The sequence below is a fragment of the Dioszegia hungarica genome (genome assembly GCF_025882075.1).
Source record: "Dioszegia hungarica strain PDD-24b-2 chromosome Unknown MKK02contig_16, whole genome shotgun sequence".
Taxonomy (NCBI): domain Eukaryota; kingdom Fungi; phylum Basidiomycota; class Tremellomycetes; order Tremellales; family Bulleribasidiaceae; genus Dioszegia; species Dioszegia hungarica.
The window spans coordinates 59,722-79,274 of NW_026515773.1; the positions used below are offsets into that span (position 1 = coordinate 59,722).

At 56.7% G+C, this 19,553-nt stretch overlaps 11 protein-coding genes across 11 annotated transcripts; 6 read left to right on the plus strand and 5 right to left on the minus strand.

Annotated features, from left to right (window-relative positions):
* Positions 1 to 71: 71 nt before the first annotated feature.
* Positions 72 to 1,220, minus strand: MKK02DRAFT_38111 (uncharacterized protein; the record flags this gene model as incomplete). Its single annotated transcript, XM_053089934.1, has 7 exons — positions 72 to 132; positions 176 to 295; positions 343 to 694; positions 739 to 847; positions 917 to 1,023; positions 1,077 to 1,125; positions 1,176 to 1,220. 7 exons carry the CDS (start codon positions 1,218 to 1,220, stop codon positions 72 to 74), a joined length of 843 nt encoding a protein of 280 aa, XP_052943235.1.
* A 271-nt stretch (positions 1,221 to 1,491) lies between these two features.
* MKK02DRAFT_34489 (P-loop containing nucleoside triphosphate hydrolase protein) lies at positions 1,492 to 2,629 on the minus strand (the record flags this gene model as incomplete). The annotated part of the gene is made up of 9 exons (XM_053088950.1): positions 1,492 to 1,550; positions 1,622 to 1,785; positions 1,838 to 1,949; positions 2,001 to 2,073; positions 2,124 to 2,127; positions 2,207 to 2,210; positions 2,262 to 2,330; positions 2,388 to 2,427; positions 2,489 to 2,629. 9 exons carry the CDS (start codon positions 2,627 to 2,629, stop codon positions 1,492 to 1,494), a joined length of 666 nt encoding a protein of 221 aa, XP_052943236.1.
* A 469-nt stretch (positions 2,630 to 3,098) lies between these two features.
* MKK02DRAFT_34490 (uncharacterized protein) lies at positions 3,099 to 6,754 on the minus strand (the record flags this gene model as incomplete). Its single annotated transcript, XM_053088951.1, has 10 exons — positions 3,099 to 3,262; positions 3,296 to 4,225; positions 4,280 to 4,400; positions 4,446 to 4,552; positions 4,586 to 4,777; positions 4,812 to 5,094; positions 5,139 to 5,833; positions 5,879 to 6,289; positions 6,339 to 6,480; positions 6,617 to 6,754. 10 exons carry the CDS (start codon positions 6,752 to 6,754, stop codon positions 3,099 to 3,101), a joined length of 3,183 nt encoding a protein of 1,060 aa, XP_052943237.1.
* Positions 6,755 to 7,557: 803 nt separating this feature from the next.
* Positions 7,558 to 8,653, plus strand: MKK02DRAFT_38114 (putative cytoplasm protein; the record flags this gene model as incomplete). The annotated part of the gene is made up of 6 exons (XM_053089935.1): positions 7,558 to 7,605; positions 7,656 to 7,686; positions 7,731 to 7,916; positions 7,950 to 8,212; positions 8,257 to 8,271; positions 8,321 to 8,653. 6 exons carry the CDS (start codon positions 7,558 to 7,560, stop codon positions 8,651 to 8,653), a joined length of 876 nt encoding a protein of 291 aa, XP_052943238.1.
* A 176-nt stretch (positions 8,654 to 8,829) lies between these two features.
* Positions 8,830 to 10,606, plus strand: MKK02DRAFT_18140 (uncharacterized protein; the record flags this gene model as incomplete). Its single annotated transcript, XM_053085900.1, has 10 exons — positions 8,830 to 8,976; positions 9,026 to 9,113; positions 9,166 to 9,241; positions 9,292 to 9,372; positions 9,440 to 9,606; positions 9,654 to 9,712; positions 9,747 to 9,864; positions 9,921 to 10,085; positions 10,141 to 10,360; positions 10,414 to 10,606. The coding sequence occupies 10 exons, from the start codon at positions 8,830 to 8,832 to the stop codon at positions 10,604 to 10,606; spliced, it is 1,314 nt and encodes a 437-aa protein (XP_052943239.1).
* Positions 10,607 to 11,059: 453 nt separating this feature from the next.
* MKK02DRAFT_38116 (uncharacterized protein) lies at positions 11,060 to 12,072 on the plus strand (the record flags this gene model as incomplete). Its single annotated transcript, XM_053089936.1, has 2 exons — positions 11,060 to 11,176; positions 11,290 to 12,072. The coding sequence occupies 2 exons, from the start codon at positions 11,060 to 11,062 to the stop codon at positions 12,070 to 12,072; spliced, it is 900 nt and encodes a 299-aa protein (XP_052943240.1).
* A 161-nt stretch (positions 12,073 to 12,233) lies between these two features.
* Positions 12,234 to 13,082, minus strand: MKK02DRAFT_38117 (uncharacterized protein; the record flags this gene model as incomplete). The annotated part of the gene is made up of 3 exons (XM_053089937.1): positions 12,234 to 12,341; positions 12,390 to 12,477; positions 12,526 to 13,082. The coding sequence occupies 3 exons, from the start codon at positions 13,080 to 13,082 to the stop codon at positions 12,234 to 12,236; spliced, it is 753 nt and encodes a 250-aa protein (XP_052943241.1).
* An 831-nt stretch (positions 13,083 to 13,913) lies between these two features.
* MKK02DRAFT_28299 (uncharacterized protein) lies at positions 13,914 to 14,771 on the plus strand (the record flags this gene model as incomplete). The annotated part of the gene is made up of 3 exons (XM_053087528.1): positions 13,914 to 13,959; positions 14,009 to 14,541; positions 14,643 to 14,771. 3 exons carry the CDS (start codon positions 13,914 to 13,916, stop codon positions 14,769 to 14,771), a joined length of 708 nt encoding a protein of 235 aa, XP_052943242.1.
* An 889-nt stretch (positions 14,772 to 15,660) lies between these two features.
* Positions 15,661 to 16,281, plus strand: MKK02DRAFT_38119 (uncharacterized protein; the record flags this gene model as incomplete). The annotated part of the gene is made up of 2 exons (XM_053089938.1): positions 15,661 to 15,706; positions 15,761 to 16,281. The coding sequence occupies 2 exons, from the start codon at positions 15,661 to 15,663 to the stop codon at positions 16,279 to 16,281; spliced, it is 567 nt and encodes a 188-aa protein (XP_052943243.1).
* A 1,230-nt stretch (positions 16,282 to 17,511) lies between these two features.
* Positions 17,512 to 18,172, plus strand: MKK02DRAFT_38120 (uncharacterized protein; the record flags this gene model as incomplete). Its single annotated transcript, XM_053089939.1, has 2 exons — positions 17,512 to 17,557; positions 17,604 to 18,172. 2 exons carry the CDS (start codon positions 17,512 to 17,514, stop codon positions 18,170 to 18,172), a joined length of 615 nt encoding a protein of 204 aa, XP_052943244.1.
* A 109-nt stretch (positions 18,173 to 18,281) lies between these two features.
* On the minus strand, positions 18,282 to 19,456 carry MKK02DRAFT_38121 (EVE domain-containing protein; the record flags this gene model as incomplete). The annotated part of the gene is made up of 8 exons (XM_053089940.1): positions 18,282 to 18,604; positions 18,655 to 18,869; positions 18,919 to 18,934; positions 18,984 to 19,062; positions 19,115 to 19,173; positions 19,219 to 19,235; positions 19,283 to 19,311; positions 19,397 to 19,456. 8 exons carry the CDS (start codon positions 19,454 to 19,456, stop codon positions 18,282 to 18,284), a joined length of 798 nt encoding a protein of 265 aa, XP_052943245.1.
* Positions 19,457 to 19,553: the final 97 nt, after the last annotated feature.

The following is a 19,553-nucleotide window of genomic DNA, read 5'->3' on the forward strand; positions in this document are numbered from 1 at the left end:
AGAAGAGGCGTCTTGTACTGTTAGGTGTGATGTAGCTAGATGGCGCTGTAGATAGCATGTATTGCATGGGGCTATAATGAGATAGGACTGCCAATAGGGTCCGGGCCGGCACTGTAGCCTGCTACGGTGTACCTGAGAGTCAGCATGATCACCGCAACGGACGAAGATGGCCCACGAAAAGAAGAGGACCTTCATGCCAAATGCCATGGCGGCGTGTAAGCCGAGCACTGCGAGGATGATGATCTTCGACATGGGGTTATCAGATTGAAGGAGGACAGGATATATGTTTCTGAACCTGCAGGATGAGCGAGACTCATACAATCCAGACAATGAGCTACTCACAGGAAGAAGCCCGAGCTTCCAGCTGCTAGACCGACCAACACCCATCTCAGGATCCCAACAGGGACGAGGCACGCCAAGCTGACCGGGACAAACACCGCCATCGCGTACCCGTATATCCCAATCACCTCTGCGACTCCCCAATCTCCAATACCGAGCCAGCGAGTGACGGCCCACAGACCGCACGGGACGGCAAGGCCGTAAAAATAGATGACGGACGCGGCGGTGGAGAGGAGGGGGATGTTGGAGGTGATGTGCTCTCCGGAGGTAGGCGAGAGGTATTCGGTGATGGAGGAGGTAAGGGTGGAGGTGGTGTAGAGGGCGAGGATGAGGGTGGTCAGGGTCCAGAAGGGGCCTGCTAATCAGCATTGGGCTGTAGTATGGACTGGCACGGCTCACCGTATAGGTCAATCTGGCCTTCGCAAATCTCCGAAATGAAGTTGTCTCGAGGTATCATGGACATCCCCACTCGCTTCAACACCGTGTTTGTGTCGACGTCGAAGTAAGACTTGTGATATCAGCTTCCGTATCTGTTGTGCTGCCCTCTTGCTGCCGGCGGGGGCGGGGAATGCCTTACCTGATAGTAGGCGATATCGAAAGGACTGTAAGGCACATCAGGCGCGGTACGAGTACCAGTCGCGGGCTGACTTGTCCGAGCCCCAGCCGGGTTGGAGTCCAGATAAGCTACAAAGCCATCAGCACCTTCTTGGAAGGGCTTTCATCGGGAGGAAACGGACTCTTGAACTCAAGATCGTTACTGGGTTGGCCGGTGATATCCCCTGCAGGCTGAACTGATTAACTACGGTCCCTGACTTCTGACTGTATGGATGACTCACGTCCTCGTCCATGTCAACTATCGCATATCCTCCTGGTCCGGACATGATGGAGGGGGGATGAAGATGGATAGGCCTAAGTAATGATGGTTAAGGTGAGAAGTCAAGCTCTCAGCGGTGCGGACAGCGAGGAATGTGGAGTTGGGTTTGACGCGTCGGCCCGCGGCATGGTCCAGCCGGCTGGTGAAGCAGGCAAGGCTCTACGGCGCCAGCGCGTCCAGAATGGGCACGGCTTTTCAGTCTGCCTGCCATATACAGCCTGACGTATAGAACACGAAAAAGGCCCAAGAATTGCATGATGATCGGAGAAATATCGCGCCTAGCACGAGCACCCAGACGCCTCTGGTACATCTTCCTTTGCCGACGACACATCGATTTCTGGACGGTATCAGCCCATGACCCTACTCGCCCCTGTCTCAGGATGACCTCGCATGCGCCGACGGACTCACTCTGATTTGCAGTTGGATCTTTCAGCTCAGTGTTCCCTCCCGGCAGCGCCATAGCGATCTTCTTGAACAGCGTCTTGACATTATGACCCGCCTTAGCCGAGGTCTCGATCGACATGACGCCCAGCTCCTTCGCCCGTTTGTCGAGATCTTCTGGTGTGACTTGGCTAGACGAATGAGCAAGGTCCGAGGAACGCGTGGCTGAGGGGAAGAACGCACCGCTTGTCGTTCAGATCCGTCTTGTTCCCTACCAAGACGATGATCACGTCCTGCCCTCGCTCATTCCGCACATCGTCAACCCACTTAGATGTGTTCAAGAAAGATGTGCGGTCTGATATCCGTCAGCTTCCCGCCCGTAGCCCCAGAAAGGCCGTCAGCTCACTTGTTATGTCGTAGACGATAACGGCGACTGAGGAATCACGAATGTAAGAGGGGATGAGGGAGCGAAACCGTTCCTATTCGTTCAGCTATCCTGTCTGACAAGACTATGTGAGACGTGACTCACTTGTCTGCAGAGTTAGATCGGCCGATGTTAGTTGTATACGTGGAATCAAGGTCAAAAGTCAATGTGAGGGAATTCTAACATACCCAGCTATATTGTGTTAGCTTGCGCTCGACAGAATATGCAACAAGGGTAGCTCACCCGTGTCCCAGAGTTGTAATCTGACTGTCCGATCTTCCAGATACATCGTCTTTGACAGAAAGTCAATACCTGGCTTATCAGCACGACCCCTTTTCCCCCGCATTTGGAGCTGCATTTGCACCGCACCGATAGTCGCTTGGTATGTGTTGTCGAATGTGTCATACATCTACCCCATCAGCTCTCTATCTCCCTCCCGTCAACGAAAGAAGAGCTGGGAAGGGACATACAAAGCGCGTAATGAGACTGGTCTTGCCCACGCTCTGTTCGCCCAAAAACACCAGCTTAAACTTCTTGAGCGGGTTCGAGGAGGACGAGGAGCCGGGCGCGAACTCTGTCGAGGCGGTGGTGGGGCTGTTGGCGGCTGACATGGTAGGCCGAGGTATGATCTAGGTGGATGAGGGCGAGATGGAGATAGATGCGAGTGTAGATGGGTCGAACGAGGTGCGGACGATGTTTCAGCCTTTGGATCTTTCAGACCTGGCGGCCAGGTCTCGGCTTTGTTTGTTTTGCTTTTCGACAGCGGGAATAGACTCGATTTCGCGGAAGGTATATAATTTGGCAATCGGATACAGAGTCGATAGCAAGATGAAAGACAGACGAAACTACTTTGCTGCGCGTCAATGCGGCCGTTGGAGTGCTCTCGGCGCGCGTGGCGGTGGCGCACTATTAACCGCAGGCAGATCCCCCTGCATCGATACTTCTTCCCTATTTCTTCGCACTAAGAGCTTCTCTATATAAGATTGTCCGCCGGACCAGCCAGCTGGGGAGTTCTATAAAATCCAAGTCCGTACTCGTACAAAAATCATCGTCTTCGACCCATCCTTCCTGATCTTCCGCTCACCGCCTCCCATATCCGCCCGCACCAGGTGGTCCCGCCATCCTGTCATACGCGTCGTAAGGGTCCGCATACCCCCCTCCCGCCGCCGGGCTAGCCATCCAACTCGGCAGCCTGCTGCTCGCGCCGCTATCCTGCCTCACCTGTCCCTGACCCTGTCCCGGCGCTCCCGGCTGAGAATACGCATACGCGTACTGACTCTGCCCGTACGCCGGGGCATTGCCCAGGTCTCCGCGATCCCACGACGCGTCGCTCTGGACCGATATGTTGGTATTTTGGCGCCTCATCGCGGGAGGGGTGTATCCGGCGGGTGGGGAGGTGAATGCTGAAGGGGGGTAAGGGACGCCTCCGCCTGAGCCATGTCCACCATGCTGCCCGTGTGGGTGCTGCGGGCTGAGCGGGGTAGGCTGGACATGGTCCATCAGGGGAGCGGCCGCCATGGAGTCCGAAGTGCTCCCGTGGGAAGGGTACGGCCGAGACGCCTGTCTCCGCGGGGTGCACTGTTCCGATCGATTTTGTGCTTGCCCGATGAGATGGTCCGTGGAGGGATTGTCGAGCGGCAGGTTGAAGACGGACGAGTCGTTGTTTGGAAGAGGGTAGTGGCCGTACTCTCCCTGCCTGGGGAGAGGGTACTGCTTGTACTCCTCGCTCTGGAGGTACGGCGTTCCAAACTCAGACTTGGTCCCACCGAGCATATCCGTTGAAGCGACAGACCGAGCATCCCAGTTCGCCTCGCTCTTCGCCCCATCCGCCGTCGGGTCATACTCCAGATTCTCCTCCCGAACCGCCTTGATCTCGACACCGTTGTGCTGGTGCTTTCCGGCAAACCAGGGGTAGACGCTGAGCACCTCGCGCGCGAGCGATTCCTGCGATTTGTGCACCATGATTTGGTACAGCTTGTCGTGCTGGAGAGCCGGGTGGAGGAACCGCTTCTCCATCTCCGAGTGACGAGTACGCTTCTCGGACATGGACATCCGGCGCTCGGTTTCCGCCTCTTCGGGAGTGGGCTTGTAGTACCGGAATCTGCTTTCGGCCGTGCGCGACATGTAGATTTTGAAGGCGATCATGATGAGGACTGGGGGGACGGCGGCGATGCTGTCCAACCATCGGCGACGGACCAGAGCAGTCGCTAACACTTTAGCTGACGCTCGTTTGCAGGGGGAGAGGGAGATTCGGTACTTACTCAACATCATGAGCAACTGCATCAAGACTGCACACGCCATCAACCGGTTGACGTAGACATTCCACATCCTTCCGCCAGACTCGGCTCGCGAGACGTAGACGTAGAGGATCTGGTATTTGTACTGTCGATCAGCTCGGTCCGTCAGGTAGGCTTAATGTCTACTCACCACGATGGACGAGAACCAGAACACCGCCGCAGCTCCGATAGCCACCAACGGCGCCAATGGAGCGTAGATCAATCCGACCGCGCAGACAAAGAGCATGTTGACCGACACTATCATCAGCTCCATTCTTCTTGATAACTCACCAACTGGGTAATCAAAGTATGATGGCTTGGTCATGTCCCGAACCTCTCGCGGGGTGTGGCGGAACATGACCCGCCTCAGGGACACCAGGGCGAGCTTGATGAGCTGGATCAACTCGAAGAAGACCAGGAAACCTCGAAGTGGAAGCCAAGTCAACCAGTAGGTGCTCTGCTGGACGTATGTGCCTTGGATGACTACCGTCAGCCCTGTCCACTTTGGTAGACTTACGATACGGGATCTGTTCCAGTCCATTCAAGACTTCCCATACCGACTTGTGTTGCCCGATCTGGGAGACAACAGTCGCGATGGACGAGTAGGCGACACCGAGAAGCGTAAATATGACCATGTTGGAGACGATGATGAAGAAAAAGTAGCGGGCGGTGACGGCGCGGTCGAGCCTCGATCGGGTAGGGACGCCTTGGTATTTTGAGATCTTGCGGATGATGATAGGGAGGAAGTAGCCAAAGAGTACGGCGATGACCGAGGGAAGTACACCGGAGACGATTGAGAACTGCTCGTCAGCTCGACCAGAGGTGAAGAGGCAGCCAAATTTACCGTCCAGTCGCCCCACTGTCCAGCTCTTTGCCACTTGCCCAAAAAGTCGATGTAGATCGTAAGCTGACCCAAGTTGGCTAATGCCGATACCAGCAATAGCGGCACCGTGTTGAAGAAGCAAACAAGGGCTATCCAGACGAATCCGAGACTCCGCTTGGTGACGACCTCGCTCGGCTCCTTGCTGATATTCTCCCATACAATATCAAGCGGCATAGGCGCCAAAGCGAGCTCCGCGCCGTGAAGCTCCTTCTGCTTGCCCCGGTGGGTCTGCGCGATGCGATGCGCCTCGGCGATAGTCTTGAAGGTCACAAAGCCGTAGTTCTCGCCTTCGACTCGGGAAGTGGGTTTGCCGGTCTTTCGGGCTTTGCGTTCTTGGCGAAGGAGCGAGTCGATAGCGGCGCGCTTCTCGTCGATTTTGTCACGGAGGAATTTGATCTGCTGCGCGAGGTAGTCGATAGCGTCCTGCATGTCAGCTGCCGCTCTCGATTGGCCAAGACTTGAGCTAACCTTCTTTTGACCGCCCATACCCATGAATCCGCCCTTCTTCAATGTGGGTCGCTTGCTCGCCATCTTCCCATCCTTGAGATATTTGACAAGATACGCTTCCAGCTCCTTCACCGCCTCATTGTGATCCTCCACCATCGCCGGGAAGTTCTCCAACCGGCGGCCAATGGCGGTGCAATCAATTTCAGGACCTGGACATTTAGCTGGAACACTCCCGCTGTGTGGGCTCAGCTCACCGATCTTGATCCCATCCACCTTCAGCTTCCCCATGAGCGCCACGAGTCCCTCGTCACTGCGATAGTCCTTCCTCACATGCGTGACCATCAACGTCCTCGAGTAGATTTTCGTCTGGTACGCAGGGGAGCGGAACCACCGGATCCGCAGCTGGATCATCGCCTGCCAGTTCACCCAGATAAAGTACATGATGATGAAGTTGAAGATGTAGGACATGCCGAGGGATACCCACATCCAGTTTCCGGAAACGTTCTGGATGGTGAGGAGGTTGAGCGAGGTCCGGGCGTTGCTGTCGACGAATTTGAGATTGTAGATGATGTTGATGGTCATGAGACCGGCGCAGGGGAGGACGAGGACGGTGAAGATGTTTCGGAGCATCCGGAGGAAGCGGAGGAAGGTGGTAGCGTCGAGGCCTGATTGTCAGCTATGCTCCGGGAACTCGGAAGGAGTTAGCTAGCTTACCGATATTGGCGATCATCTGCTCTTCTCGGAGGTGGATGACCGGGCTGAACCACGCAAAGAAGCCATTCGAGATGGCCGGTGGTGGTGGTTCATAGTCGGGGTTGTCGGCTGGATGTGCTGGCGCGGGTAGCTGATATTTGATCTGACGATCAGCGGGATCTCGACTTCCATAAGGCGAGCCCTACCTTTGGTGCATAGACCTTCTTTTCTCTTGGTCGGAAGAACGAAAATGCGGCTACAGTCGCAAGCTGAAGATCAGCTCATCGCAATTTGTACACTCCCATCAAAAGGCCTACCGAGATACCAGTCATCAAGGCCAATTGCGACCCCACCGCCTTGACAGTCACCTGCGACAGGGTCTTATTGTGCGAGGCCACGATGGACTGCAACGCATCTGCGTCGAATGTCGCGGACATGATGGACGAGATAGTCTTCTATCAAAGAAGCTGAGTGGTGTATAGAGTCAAATTGGGTTGTGCACAGGAATAGCCCCAGTCGTTAAGGGGTCGTCGAGCGCGTGTTGGCGAGTAAAGACGCGACTGAGCGCGTTTGGTGTTGGAGCTGGGGCTCAGAACCGAGACGTCTAGCCAATATGTTCAGATGGTATGGTGATTTTGTGGCTCTGGGGTGAGCTAGACAGTCAAGACAAGATGCAAACGCAGCACAAGGTGATGAAAAAAGCGACAAGGGGTGATGCTGCAGGAGATGACGTTTGGGGTGGCCCCCGAGTCAGGTAACGTAATTTCTAACTGGGGCACAAGGGGTGCTGTTTCGGATATCCGCTCTTTGTGCATGCATGTCTTATTGTGGTCCCTCGATACCCTGGGCTACTAGCTGGACGGCTGCATGACGCGTACTACAGCTACACGCATCCTCAAAGGAAACAGAGCCAGAAAAGACAGGAGAGATGCACTCCAAAATCTTCTCGGCTGCGGCGGTGCCTGACTATTCTCAACGTCGCACCGCTTTGCGGGCAGCCCTTCTCCGCTGGTCCCGGCCCCTCTCCGAGCTTCGCAATCCCTCACGCAAGTCACGATGTCTTCATGCAGCGGCTCACACCTCTCTGGCTATGCATGGACGACGGTAAGGTGCGATCTATCCCTGCAACGCGACACAAGGCCAAACAAGCGATGAAAAAGCCTATCTCGGCGTTCTCCGGAGCCAAAGCGACGATAAGGAAGTCGTTCGGGCCGATCATCTCTCCTCTGTTTGCGCCATCATGAGTCAACGGACTGTGCGAGTAGCTCTTCTGCTCTGCGACACGCCTGTATGTCGATCATTGTATTAGTCTTTCCCGATACTTGCTGATGCAACTAGCTGCCGGCGGTAGTTGCTGAGTTCGGGACATGTGAATTCCGACCCTTCGATAAAGGTCCGCCCGCTGATCGGCAGATCTCGAGATCTATACCAACTGGCTCAAGACCTCTCTGGCCTCCTACCCAGACCAGCAAGTCGCCAAAGGCATCAACCTCATCGTCGACGGGTACGATGTGGTCACAGCTATGGAGTACCCCGACTTGTCGCGCCTCCAACCGGGCCATCCAGAGGCGTACGACGTCATTATGATGACCGGCTCTAGTACGTCCCTCCTCTGACTACAGCTGATCGCAGAACATACCGCCCACGACATGTCGAATCCCTTCGGCCCCCGCCTAATCGACTTTATCCGCAAAATCGGTACATCGCCAGAAACGGGCCATATACGGCTGATAGGCGTATGCTTTGGGCATCAGATCATCGCGCTGGCGATGGGTGGGGAGTGCGTGCCTGGGAAGAATGGCTGGGAGGCGGGGGTGTATAGGAACCAGTTTGTCGGGGAGGGAAGGTACTGGTGGACTGGGGAAGTAGAGGGACAAGGGGGATCGGACTGCGTGGTGAGTCTTTCTCAAATCTGGGCGGAGTATCGGCTGACGCGCAGTACATTGAACAGATGGTAAGCTGATCGGTGTGGAGCCTTCCTCTCGCAGCTAGCTAACAAGCAGCATCGAGACTACGTCTCCAGACCTCCACCGAACTTCTCCATCCTCCTCAAAACCGACCGATACGCTAATCACTCCATGGTCCTCCTCCACCCCACCTCGACACCTGATCAACCAATAGCCCACATGTTGACAGTACAAGGACATCCAGAGTTCACGCCGCAGATCGTCAACCACATGTTGGATGTAAGGATACCGGGCGGAGTGTTCAGCCCGGAGGAAGGGAAGGAGTCGAGGCGACGGGCAGGGGGTAAGGACGGGAGCGGCGGTGAGGGGTATGGGAGAGTCGGGTGGGCTATTTGGAGAGTCATGCTCCAGGAGATCCCGAGGAGCTAGGCTGTGCAGGTCTTCCAGGCTAGCTAGTAGACAGTAGAAGGGAAGGGAGAGAATGATCATCATCATCTGTGCCGTAAAGCTCCAGCATTCCTCAAAACGCGCTCGCAACTCCGCCGAACTCCTCATCACTTTCGTCCATCCTCCTTCTTTCACTCGCCTCTCCGCCGTGCAACGAAATGAGCCAAGTCGCTGTCGCTCCTCCAGTACAGCTATCGTCAAAGACGACTGAGTATCTCGCCAGCTCCTCGCGCTATCGAGATGTCGACAAGATTCTCGATCGTCGTGGACCATGGACGGATGAGCAATTCCAAGGCGGTCAGGCTGTACGTCCGTCTTCCTTCCTTCCTTGACCTAGCTAGGCCTGACGATCAGGCAAAAGACTTCCTTCGACAACAGTGCAAGATCCTCGTCATTGGTGCGGGTGGTCTGGGATGCGAAATTCTCCAGAACCTAGCGTTGAGTGAGTCAGCTACGATCTGGGTTGACGGAGAGAAGGGAGCTGATACGTGTAGCTGGGTTCCATAACATCCATGTGATCGACATGGACACTATCGATATCTCAAATCTGAATCGGCAATTTCTGTTCCGGTCAGCTACAATCAGCTCGCCCATGCTTGGAGTCTAGCTAACCAGCGCAGAGAAACGGATGTAGGCGGATCAAAAGCCAATGTCGCCGCTGCGTTCGTGATGCAGCGTGTTCCGGGAGTTAAAGTCACGCCGTAAGTACAGCTTCGCACCCTTCCAGATGGGTAGCTTGCCCAAGACGACCCCAGCTGAGGCCACTAGCTACTTTGGCAAGATCCAAGACCACCCCGCCTCGTTCTACGGCAGCTTTGATATCATCATTGCCGGTCTGGACTCCATTCCCGCTCGGCGGTGGATCAACGCTACCCTTGTGGAGATTGCGGAGCAGGATGAGAATGTGACACCGCTCATTGACGGTGGGACTGAGGGTATGCCTTCTGATCTCGCTCGAGAAGGATCCGGGCTGACGAACTAGGCTTCAGGGGACAGGCTCGAGTCATCCTTCCTGCTGTATCATCATGCTACGAATGCTCCGTACGTTGTGCCTCCGGACTTTTGCTGACCCTAGATCGACACTATCGCTCCACCAACAGCATATCCCATCTGCACGATCGCCAACACCCCTCGACTCCCTGAACACTGTATCGAATGGGCGAGCGTCCTCGAGTGGCCCAAAGTCTTCAAAGGTGAGTTCCATCGTTCTCAAGCTCCAAGCTTGAATCGTGCTGAAACCTCCTCGCAGACAAGAAGCTGGATACGGATGATCCGGACCATATCGAATGGTTATATCAGCGCGCGTCGACCCGCGCGAACGAGTTCAAGATTGAAGGTGTGACCTGGGCGCTTACGCAGGGGGTGGTGAAGAACATCATTCCTGCTATTGCGAGTACGAACGCTATCATCGCCGGTGAGCTTCCTCTGAGTATCTTTCTTTTGAAAGATAGAAGAGCTGATGTTTTCAGCTTCATGCTGCAATGAAGCCTTCAAACTCGCCACCCTCGCCGCGCCCTCACTCGACAACTACATGATGTACTCAGGGAACGAGTCCCTCTACGCCTACACATTCGAATACGAAAAGCGCGCGGACTGCCCTGTATGCGGCGGCGAGTCGATCGAGGTGCAGGCGGAGAAGGACTGGACGTTGGAGACCTTGTTGGAGAAATTAGAGGACAGGCAGGATCTGTGAGTTGCAAATACCGCACCTAGGTCAAAGAGCAGACAGCTGACGAGAATAGACAAATTAAGCGTCCTTCCCTGGCGTACGAGTCTGGCGCACCCCTCTTCTTCCAGGCTCCTCCGCAGCTGCACGAAGCGACCAAGCCGAACCTCGCCAAAAAGCTTTCCGAGCTGTTCAGCGAGGACGCGAGCGTGGTGATCACGGATCCCAACCTCCCTTTCCAGGTCACGGTATCCATCAAGCTGGTCTAAGGCTTCGTAACGTTGGCGGGTGTGGATAGATAACGTAGAGGAGTAGGATGCGGATGCATCTATAGCAGATGCGTCATTGCGAGACATTTTGTCTGGACCAGTCTGGGTTCACATGCTCAGCAGATCAGCGCTCAGCAGCAGAAGACAAGATGGTGACGAACATGCCGGCATTGGCCTGTGATCTGTGTACTGCTGTTTGAGCCATTTTCGCCAAGCTTACATCCGCCTATCATCTTTACTTCTAGCCAGCCACTTCCATTACTTCAGCACGCGCTCAGCTTAGAGCCAGGTACCCCAACAGCCCCAGTATACAAGGTGCAGCGGAGAAATCCGCGAAGCGCGATCCTTTCCAGCAAGAATTCGCTTGATCATCAGGCCGTCAGCTCGCAGTTGACCGGTCCTTTCCCCTATCACCGTCCACTGGCGCACCAGCCGGGCTAGACATCACCCAACATGTCGTCTACGGTGACCACTCCGACCGTCACCAATATCTTCCCCACTGCGACGTCTAGCGGGGCGACGCGAGATAGTGGGATTGGTGGTCAAAATCCGACTACATATTACTTTGTGGTATGTCTCTGACCTTCTATGTCCTTCTCGTCGCCCCCATCTCGCCTCCTGATTAAGGAGACGCTAGATTGTACTCTCAAGGCTAGAGACCGAGCACCGGGCTGACAGTCCAGTTCCTAGGTGTCCTTGTCGTCCTCCTAACCATAGCCGCCACCCTCTCCCTCCGCGCTTTGCGCATTCGCCGGCGATATCGTACCGCCACCCAGCTCGCCATCATGCGCGGCGAGCCATTACCGCCCATGCACAATCGAGACGACTACTGGGGCTTTGGGCCGATGGGCTGGCGGAACGCGGAGGGCGGGGACGAGGTGGATCGGGCGATGGCGGCGGGCATGCGGGTGAGGGGCGGGAAAGGAGCATGGGAGAAGGTGCCGGTACTGTTGGAGGCGGAGGTTGATGAGAAGGGGGACGGAGAAGGGCTAGAGTCATGTCAGGTGAGTGGGACATGGGCAATGAAGGGCGAAGCTGGAAGCGATAGAGGGGAGATGCTGACATTTTATAAGCCTGTCACATTACATTCCCTACTCCCTCGACCTGTTCCCAGCGCTGCATCCCCAGAACCTGCTGCACCCGCTAGTCGATCATTACAGCCTCGCCAACCAGGCGGGGCATCTCGAATAGATTTCAGCGAGATCCGCCGGCAAATCCGGAATGGGCCACGTCCGGCGCCTGCGCTAGCTGGGGCACCGGCACAGGTGGTCACGGAGCTGAGCAGGGGTGTGGAGATAGGCGAGGACGTGAGGGTAGCGATTGTAATCAGGATGCCGCGAGATCCGGCCGAGGTGGAGCAGGAGGAAAGGCGGAGTATGATAGATGAGGATGAGGAGAGGCCGGGATGGGAGAGTGGGATGGAGCTGGGAGTATGGGAAGGAGTCGTAGGTGGAGACAAGCGATAGCGATGGGATATATCTTGGTTGTTCATCTTTAGGCGTGGGATGTATGAGTGTATGGGTATCATGTGGCCTAAGAGAGCGCAGGGATCATCAAGGTGTTCATGCTGATCATTATACCAAAAACCAAAAACTGATCACAATGGAAGGTACAATATGAGCTACGGCTATCTGCTGAAGCGAGAGACGACCACGGCGATGACGATGACCAGAGACAGCAGGGCGGCGAAGACTGCGAAGGACCAGGCGCAACGGCGGGCATATTTGAGCTCGACCTGACGCGTTAGCTTGCGAATCTGATTGTAGAGCGGCGTTCAGCTCACCTTGCGCAGGATGACAATCATCTCCTCCATCTTTTGAGCCTTATCGACGTCCTCTTCCTCATCCACCGGTTTGAGCGGGATGCACAGGCTATACAGTCAGTATGATCACATGTCCCAATGCGAAGCATAGACTCACATCGACATCCCAACAAGCCACAGAATCGGGAACAGGAACCCCCACAACCAGCACTTCCTCGCTAAGGTATCCGGCTCCGTCTGCACATCCTCCGCATACACAGGCAGCTGCTCTCTGCTGACCGCCGCGCTCGGTAGCCCGCTCTCCACGTACATCGCCTGCGAGCTGGAGGCATGCCCGGTATGGTATGTGGGCGGAGGCGCAACGTCGAGGACATAGCGCGGAGGCTCGACCGAGGAGGTGGAAGGGGCATACCGCGTGTCCGAGAAGGGATCGGTGGCTGCAGTAGTGGGAGTGTTGAGGGCCCGACCACGGAGGTCTTCGAGGGCGATGTCATGTTCTGGGGAGAGGGGGACGGGCTTGCGACGAGTATGGATGCTTGCGGTGGACTTGCGACGCGAGGGAGAGGTGGTGGGTGGCGTGCCTGGAGTATCGAGAGAGTGATCGCGTACCGGAGTGAAGGTGTCTGGGGTGAGAGGGGGAAGGGATTGGCTCGACGCGCTCGAAGGGGAGGACCGCGCGGGGCGGGTCGGTGTGCTGGGTGCTGGCGGTGACATCTTGGTGGTTGGGGGAATGTTATACGAAGAAGGCGCTGATCAGTGTGCTGACTGGATAAGTGAGACGAGAGATGAGAAGGCCCTTTCTGATATACCTTGGCCGAAGCTCGGACCCCTTTCAGCCACCTCATCACTTCCTTCATCCCCTTCACTCGGTCAATCCGTCCACCATAGCAACCCGGATCTAGCTCGCCATTACACTTCGCAGCCTTTCAGCAGACTCGTCCAATCGCTGCGTGCCTTAGCGCCTTTCACCCGATCCGTCCTATACGTTCGTCCCTCTCCACACAGCTCGGACACACGCTCAAAGGGACCCCGGAGACGCGCAGTTTCAGAGTTTACTGCGACGCGTCCGATTCGTGGCGGTCTCTCCGTGGCGATCTCGGGCTCATGGTGAGTCGTACAGGCACTAAAGCATAGGTGGGGGTCATGCTGTGTCCAGTATGGGGTATAGAGCTGCGCATCAGGCTCGATGCATACACGGAAGAGAGACGAAAAATTGTTAAATTCACAGCATGAAACGCAGCCAGTCAGTCGCCTTACGTTGATGGATCTCGATCGTGGCAGTCCCCGACGCTTGTGGTGCTGCGAGCTGCGGGAATGTGGCATGTGGAGGTAGCACATGCTAGATCGCCGCCGAGTATGCTCCGGCGGTAGTGGAGATGGTCAAAGTCGCAGTAGTGAGGCGGTACTGGAGGTGGATATATAAGAGAGGGAACGGGGCGCTGGATTGGACTTCTCATCCACTACAGCTCCAACAACTCCTACTTACACCTCCCAGTCCATCACACTTCGCTTCCAACCACCAACTACCAAGTCACTTCCATCACAATGCGTTCCTCCACCATCATCTCTGCCCTCGCGTGCTTCGCCACTGGTATGTCTATCCATTTGCTACCTGAGTCTACACCCAGCTGACATATCAGGCGTTCTCTCTCTCCCTGCGCCTGCCAGCATCAGCGGCGCCTCCGCTCTCGCCACACCTTCCGGCATGCCCGCCGCGCCATCCGGCTCCGGCCTCCCCACTCCTCCTGCCGCCCCTGCAGGCATGCCCAACGGTACCCTCCCCTGCCCTCCCATGTTCATGCCCAACATGACCCTCGGCGCCGGTAATATGACCCTCCCTACCCCTATGAACGGCACGCTCCCCTCGCCACCCACCGTGGCCAACGGCACCATCGTCGCTCCGGGCATGATCAACGGCACCCACATCGGCCCCGGCCCAGTCAACGGTACCGCCATGATCAACGGCACCATGACCAACGCCACTATCGTCAATGGTACCATGCTCCTCCCTATGCCTGCGAACGGCACCGCTCCTGCTGGCGTCTGCGGTATCCCCCTCCCGGTCGCTAACGGTACCGCTCCCTCCCCTCTTGCCGGTGCGAACGGTACCGCTCTTCCTTCACCTCCGTCCGGATCCATGTCCGCTCCCGTCCTCCCCTCGGCGTCAGCTACTGTCAAGGCATGAAGCGGGTGGTAATGAGTAAGGAGGCGAGCGATGCGAGATCAGTGGATACCTTGAATGAGAATCAGAACTGTAGCTGTATGATATGGCAGATGTACACGCACTTTCTGCTACCAGTCTGGCAGCTCTTGGACTTGCAACATAGCAGCTCAGCCACTGGTGCCATTTGCGGATGCGATCAAAGCGGACCCCAGCCAGCACAGAGTCGCGAATCAGGCTAATTTGCCACTTCGCAACAAGTCATGACACCCCACTAGATAAGCACGAGACCTCCTTGAGCGCAGGCTTGTTGGACGTGTCGACGTGTATGGTACCTGTCTCCCAGTGACTCGCCCTCTATATCTGCGGTAGTGGGGTGGGGCAATAGCCCAATACTTTGCATCCGGGATCAGATCGGAAGCTGTGCGGAGTCAAACCTTGTGGCACACCTGAAACACGGGGCTGAAACGTTACGTTTAGGCACCGTTCTGTCAGACGCGGAGCATCAGGTGCGGAGTCGCTGTTGCCCGTCTCAATATGGCAACGGAGCTCGATGCTGTGCAGATATCAAGCAAGCGTAGCGGGCGCTCTGCCGAGGTGATTGAGGAGCTGTCAGCATCTCACACAAGATGCGCTCGGGAGGCTTAGCACTTCCGAGGGCCGCGGGTGGGTGGGCTGTGGCGGGACGGCTCAATTGCGCCACAGCAGCCTCAGCAAGTCCGGAAGGAGACGATCTAAACTCATGGGACTCAACAAATCAGCTAACCGATGCTGTTCCGAGATCACATGTGCCTTTGACCGTGATACACGAGTACCCGTGTGGTAGATCTGGCTGAGGATACTGGAAGGACCGCAAATATGATGCTGACTGGAGCTGGGCTGAATGGGTAGGTGATGGCCTTGCTGTGCAAAAGTGAGCCTGCCGCAAGGTTCCCTCAGTTTGAAGAGGTCGTGATCGCGTGATGGACCGAGCTAGAAGCGGTGCAGCTAGAAGTAAGATATAAGACTGGTCATGTTGATCCCCTTGGAGACATTCTCATCCACTATCAAATTCATCTTTGCCAACCCAGTCTACCCAGCTCCACCCAGACGCACCCTCACACCCACACCAGCACTACACCATCACACAAGATGTACTCCTTCACTGCCATGTCCATCTTCGCCTTCCTGGCTACTGGTAAGTTCTTCGTGCAAGCTGCTGTCTCCTCCTATTCTCACAGCTGATGGTCAGGCATTGTCGCCCTCCCTGCCCACCATGACAACGCCATCGGTGCCGAGACCGTCACTACTAGCCTCCCTGGCCTCGTAAACACCTCTGTCGCCCACGCTGGGCCCGTCACCACCAATGTCCCCGGTCTCGCGGCCTCCCTCTCTGCCAGCGCCCCAGGCAGCACCGCAACCTCCAACGTCACCCTCCCTGCTCATGGCGCCATCATCCAGTGTACCGCTCCCTCCACTGCGAACGGGACCGCTACCTGCATCGTCACTTCCGGGAATGGTACCGACTTTGTCCCCATCATCATCGGAAACGGCACTCTCCCTGTCACCACCGGTATGGGCGGCACCACCACTGCCATTGCCGGATCAACCGCCACCGGTACCTCCATGCCTGGTAACGCTACCTCCTTCACCGTCGGTCCGGTCGTCACCAAGACCCTTGGTCCCGGCTCGCACGCTGTCACTACTAGTGTCCCGGGCGGAGTCGAATCGTTCGCCGTATCGGTCGCCGCTCCGGGAAGCACCTCGGTCTGAGGGATCAGGAGGTGACCATGGGTTGAGGTGAGAGCAGGGGAGACGCAGTGGTCAGATAGATAGATAGGTCTTGCTATCGAAGTGGACTATAGGACATGCATACTATGAGGCTAGGCTGGACTGGACACGACCGCATGCGTGAGAGTCCCATGAGTCTTGACCTTGCAAGCCAGCTGGCGACTTGCATGATACCTTGCACCTGCATTCGCCGGTCGACGCCCTCGCGCCGCTGACGTCCATGCGAGCGCAAGGGAGAATCACGCTTGCTCTACTGCCGAGGGGCTCTTGCACAGCTTTGCGAGCTCCGTCGCCACGCGCCACACCCGGCTAAACGTCGGAACAGGTGAAACATCGAAGGAATGTGGCGCGCCTCCCCGCGTTCGGAGAAAAGAGCGCGTCGAGTGAAACGCCACCGATCTCCGTGTGGGTCTGCACAGCTTTGCCTGTGGTATCGGAATAGGGCAGGGACCGTATCTGCTCTGATGCGGTCGACGTGTCTGAACTCGAAGGGCGAAGAGTAACCGCTGACGCGCCTTCTCGCCTGTAGCGGGTCATGATAACGAGACGCTACGTAGACCTCGACGGTCTCGCTGGTGACCTTGCTCTTTGGCTGGAAGTTGCTCCGCGGAAGGCCTTATGCTGTTTAATGTCTCGGTGGAGCGGACTTGCACCTGAAAGCCCCGGAGTGAGGGGGCGAGATAAGAAAAACTTTGGGGGTATGCCAAGCCAGACTTTCGCGGGCTGGCCTTCTCATGGCGCACAGTGGCTCCCACTGCTGTGACACTGAGCAGAGCTCGAGACCCTGATGCTGATCCGCTGTTCGACCCCGTGTGGCTGGCAAGCTGTGCTATATCTTTCTGCATGGTGGAAACACGTCAAACACGCCGGCCAGCCTGATTCTCGCGATTGGGTGCCTGAGGTGCCTAGCGAGGATACTCCGTCTGCGTCGGACCTACTGAAGCGGTAGTCAGCGGAGGTGATGGGATTGCTGTGCTGTATCTTCCGAGGATTGGGGAGACTGGCAAAGGAGCAGGCAGTTCCTCAAATGGAATGTATCAACGCCTTGGGCTATATAAGAGTGTCACCGAACCTCCTGTTCGATTCTTGTTCCCCCACAAGCCTCGGACTCTCTCACTCACCAATACTTCCAACCACAGCCTTGACCACCCAGCATCTCCAAACCCCAACCACTCTCCCCATCTCATCCTAAATCAACTGCCCACCTCAACAATGCACTCCTTTGCCCTCTTCTCTGTTCTCGCCTGCCTGGCCACTGGTCAGTCCATCTGCAGCTCCTTCCGGCATTCCAGCTGACTTTATAGGCGCCGCTGCCCTCCCCGCCGGCAACGCCGCGCGTGCCGAGACGGTCGTCGCTGCCAACCCCCAAGTCCTCACCTCGGTCGCTCGCCCGGCCGCCGTCACCACCCGGCCCGTCAGCCCTGACTACATCCTCGCCCTCGTCCACGGCGCGGGCGGGGTCACTGCCGTTGCTGGCGGCCCCGCTATGGTCACCACCGTCGTCGCTGGCGGAGTCACCACCACCGTCGCTGCCACGCCTCACCCAGTCACAACCTCGGTCGTCGTCGGCGGAGACCTCGTCGCTACCACCATCGCGGCCCTAGTCCCTGTCTCCACCATCAGTATCGGCTCCCCTGACCATCCTTGCTCCATCGCGGCCGCGGGCGGCAACACCATCGCCACCGTCATCGCCGGCGGTTCCACAAACACCATCGTCGCCATGCCGGGCGCGACGGGCGGGGCCTGCAGCATCGCGTACGTCGACGCTGCCGGAGCCACCTACACCGTCGACGCGGGCGGCATGACTCACACCCACGCCGCCGTCTCTACGACCACTGCCAACGGCCCGGTCGCCACCGTCTACGCTGCTTGAGGTGAGGAGAGAGTGATGGGGATCAATAGCTAACGGACAGGGGATCAGTAGTCAGAAATAGCGAGGACTTGCTCAGCAAGGTGGACTATGATATATTATCCTGACTCAATTACCTCTTTGCCCGCTTGCTCCGCCGTGGTGTTTCCGCCGGTATATGACCGTCTGGAGATGGGTCGTCGGTCAACGGTGATGTCTTGCTCCGCTCGTCCCTTTTTGCCTTAATCACCTTGACTGGCCTCTTCTTGTCCGCTTTCGGCGCCTTCTTCACTTTCGCCGGCTTCTCCTTTGCTTCCCCATCCTCTTCCTCCTCAACTTCCTCCTTCGCCTTCCCCTTCCTGCTCTTTCCCTTCTTCTCGACAAGATCGTCCCATCCACCTCTCGTTCCAAGCAGCAATACCGCATCATACGCCTCTGGCTCTACCGGCTGTACACCTACCCATCAGCTATCGGCCCGCTCGTACATTCGTCCAGGTCTCACTCACTCAGTCTGCCCCGATTGACGAGCTGCATAGCCTGGACCGCCTTCAGCCCATCCTGTCCGATATACTCCACGCACTCCGGTAAGTTCTGCACAGAAGCGAGATGCTTGATGAGCGCCAAGGTTGGCGGATGCGATAGCCGCTGGACGAATTTGACATCGACCATCATCCATGTGGGGTTGTCTTTGTCCGTCTTCGCGTCAAAGTAGGGATGTGAGCTGCTCATCAGCATTGTTCCGGCGTGACAGGCATGTTTTTCGGACGTACGGATCCCATGCCGACCCTGATCTCGTCAGCTCTTGCTCCAAGTGGTCGACGGGGCTGTAGCTCACAGTCTGGATATCCCTCTCTCGCTACCTCGGCGATTGCGAATACCCCTGGGACCTTGGTGTTGCTGTGGTAGAACAGCACCTGGACTTTATCAGCACTGTGTCTTCCGTCGAACATTTATACCCCAGCTCACCTTGTCCCCAAGCTTCATCTTGTCCCGCATGATGTTCCTCGCCTCATGGCTACGCACACCTGCTCATCAGCCCGTCAGTCCAGCTTGATGGTCTGGGAACATACCGTCCCACTGCGAGACACTGTATAGTCAGCAGTCAGTATACACCCAAGTGGCCGACGCACCCACCCCATAGCTTCAAAGTCATCGACCGAGAACTAGGCGGATCAGCCAAGCCGCGGACGATTTGTTGACACATAAACGAGCCGGATCAATCCGCCGAGTCGAGGTGGATCAACTCACTTTTACATCTTTGCCTTTGACTATTCGAGAGTCCGGCTCGGCCTTCATCAGCCAGGGCATTCTGACTCAGCTCTTGCTTACAGGTCTATACATAAGATTGAGGTGAAGCGCAAGATAGCTTGCGGATGAGGGTGTGGAGCCTCCACAAGCCACCGCG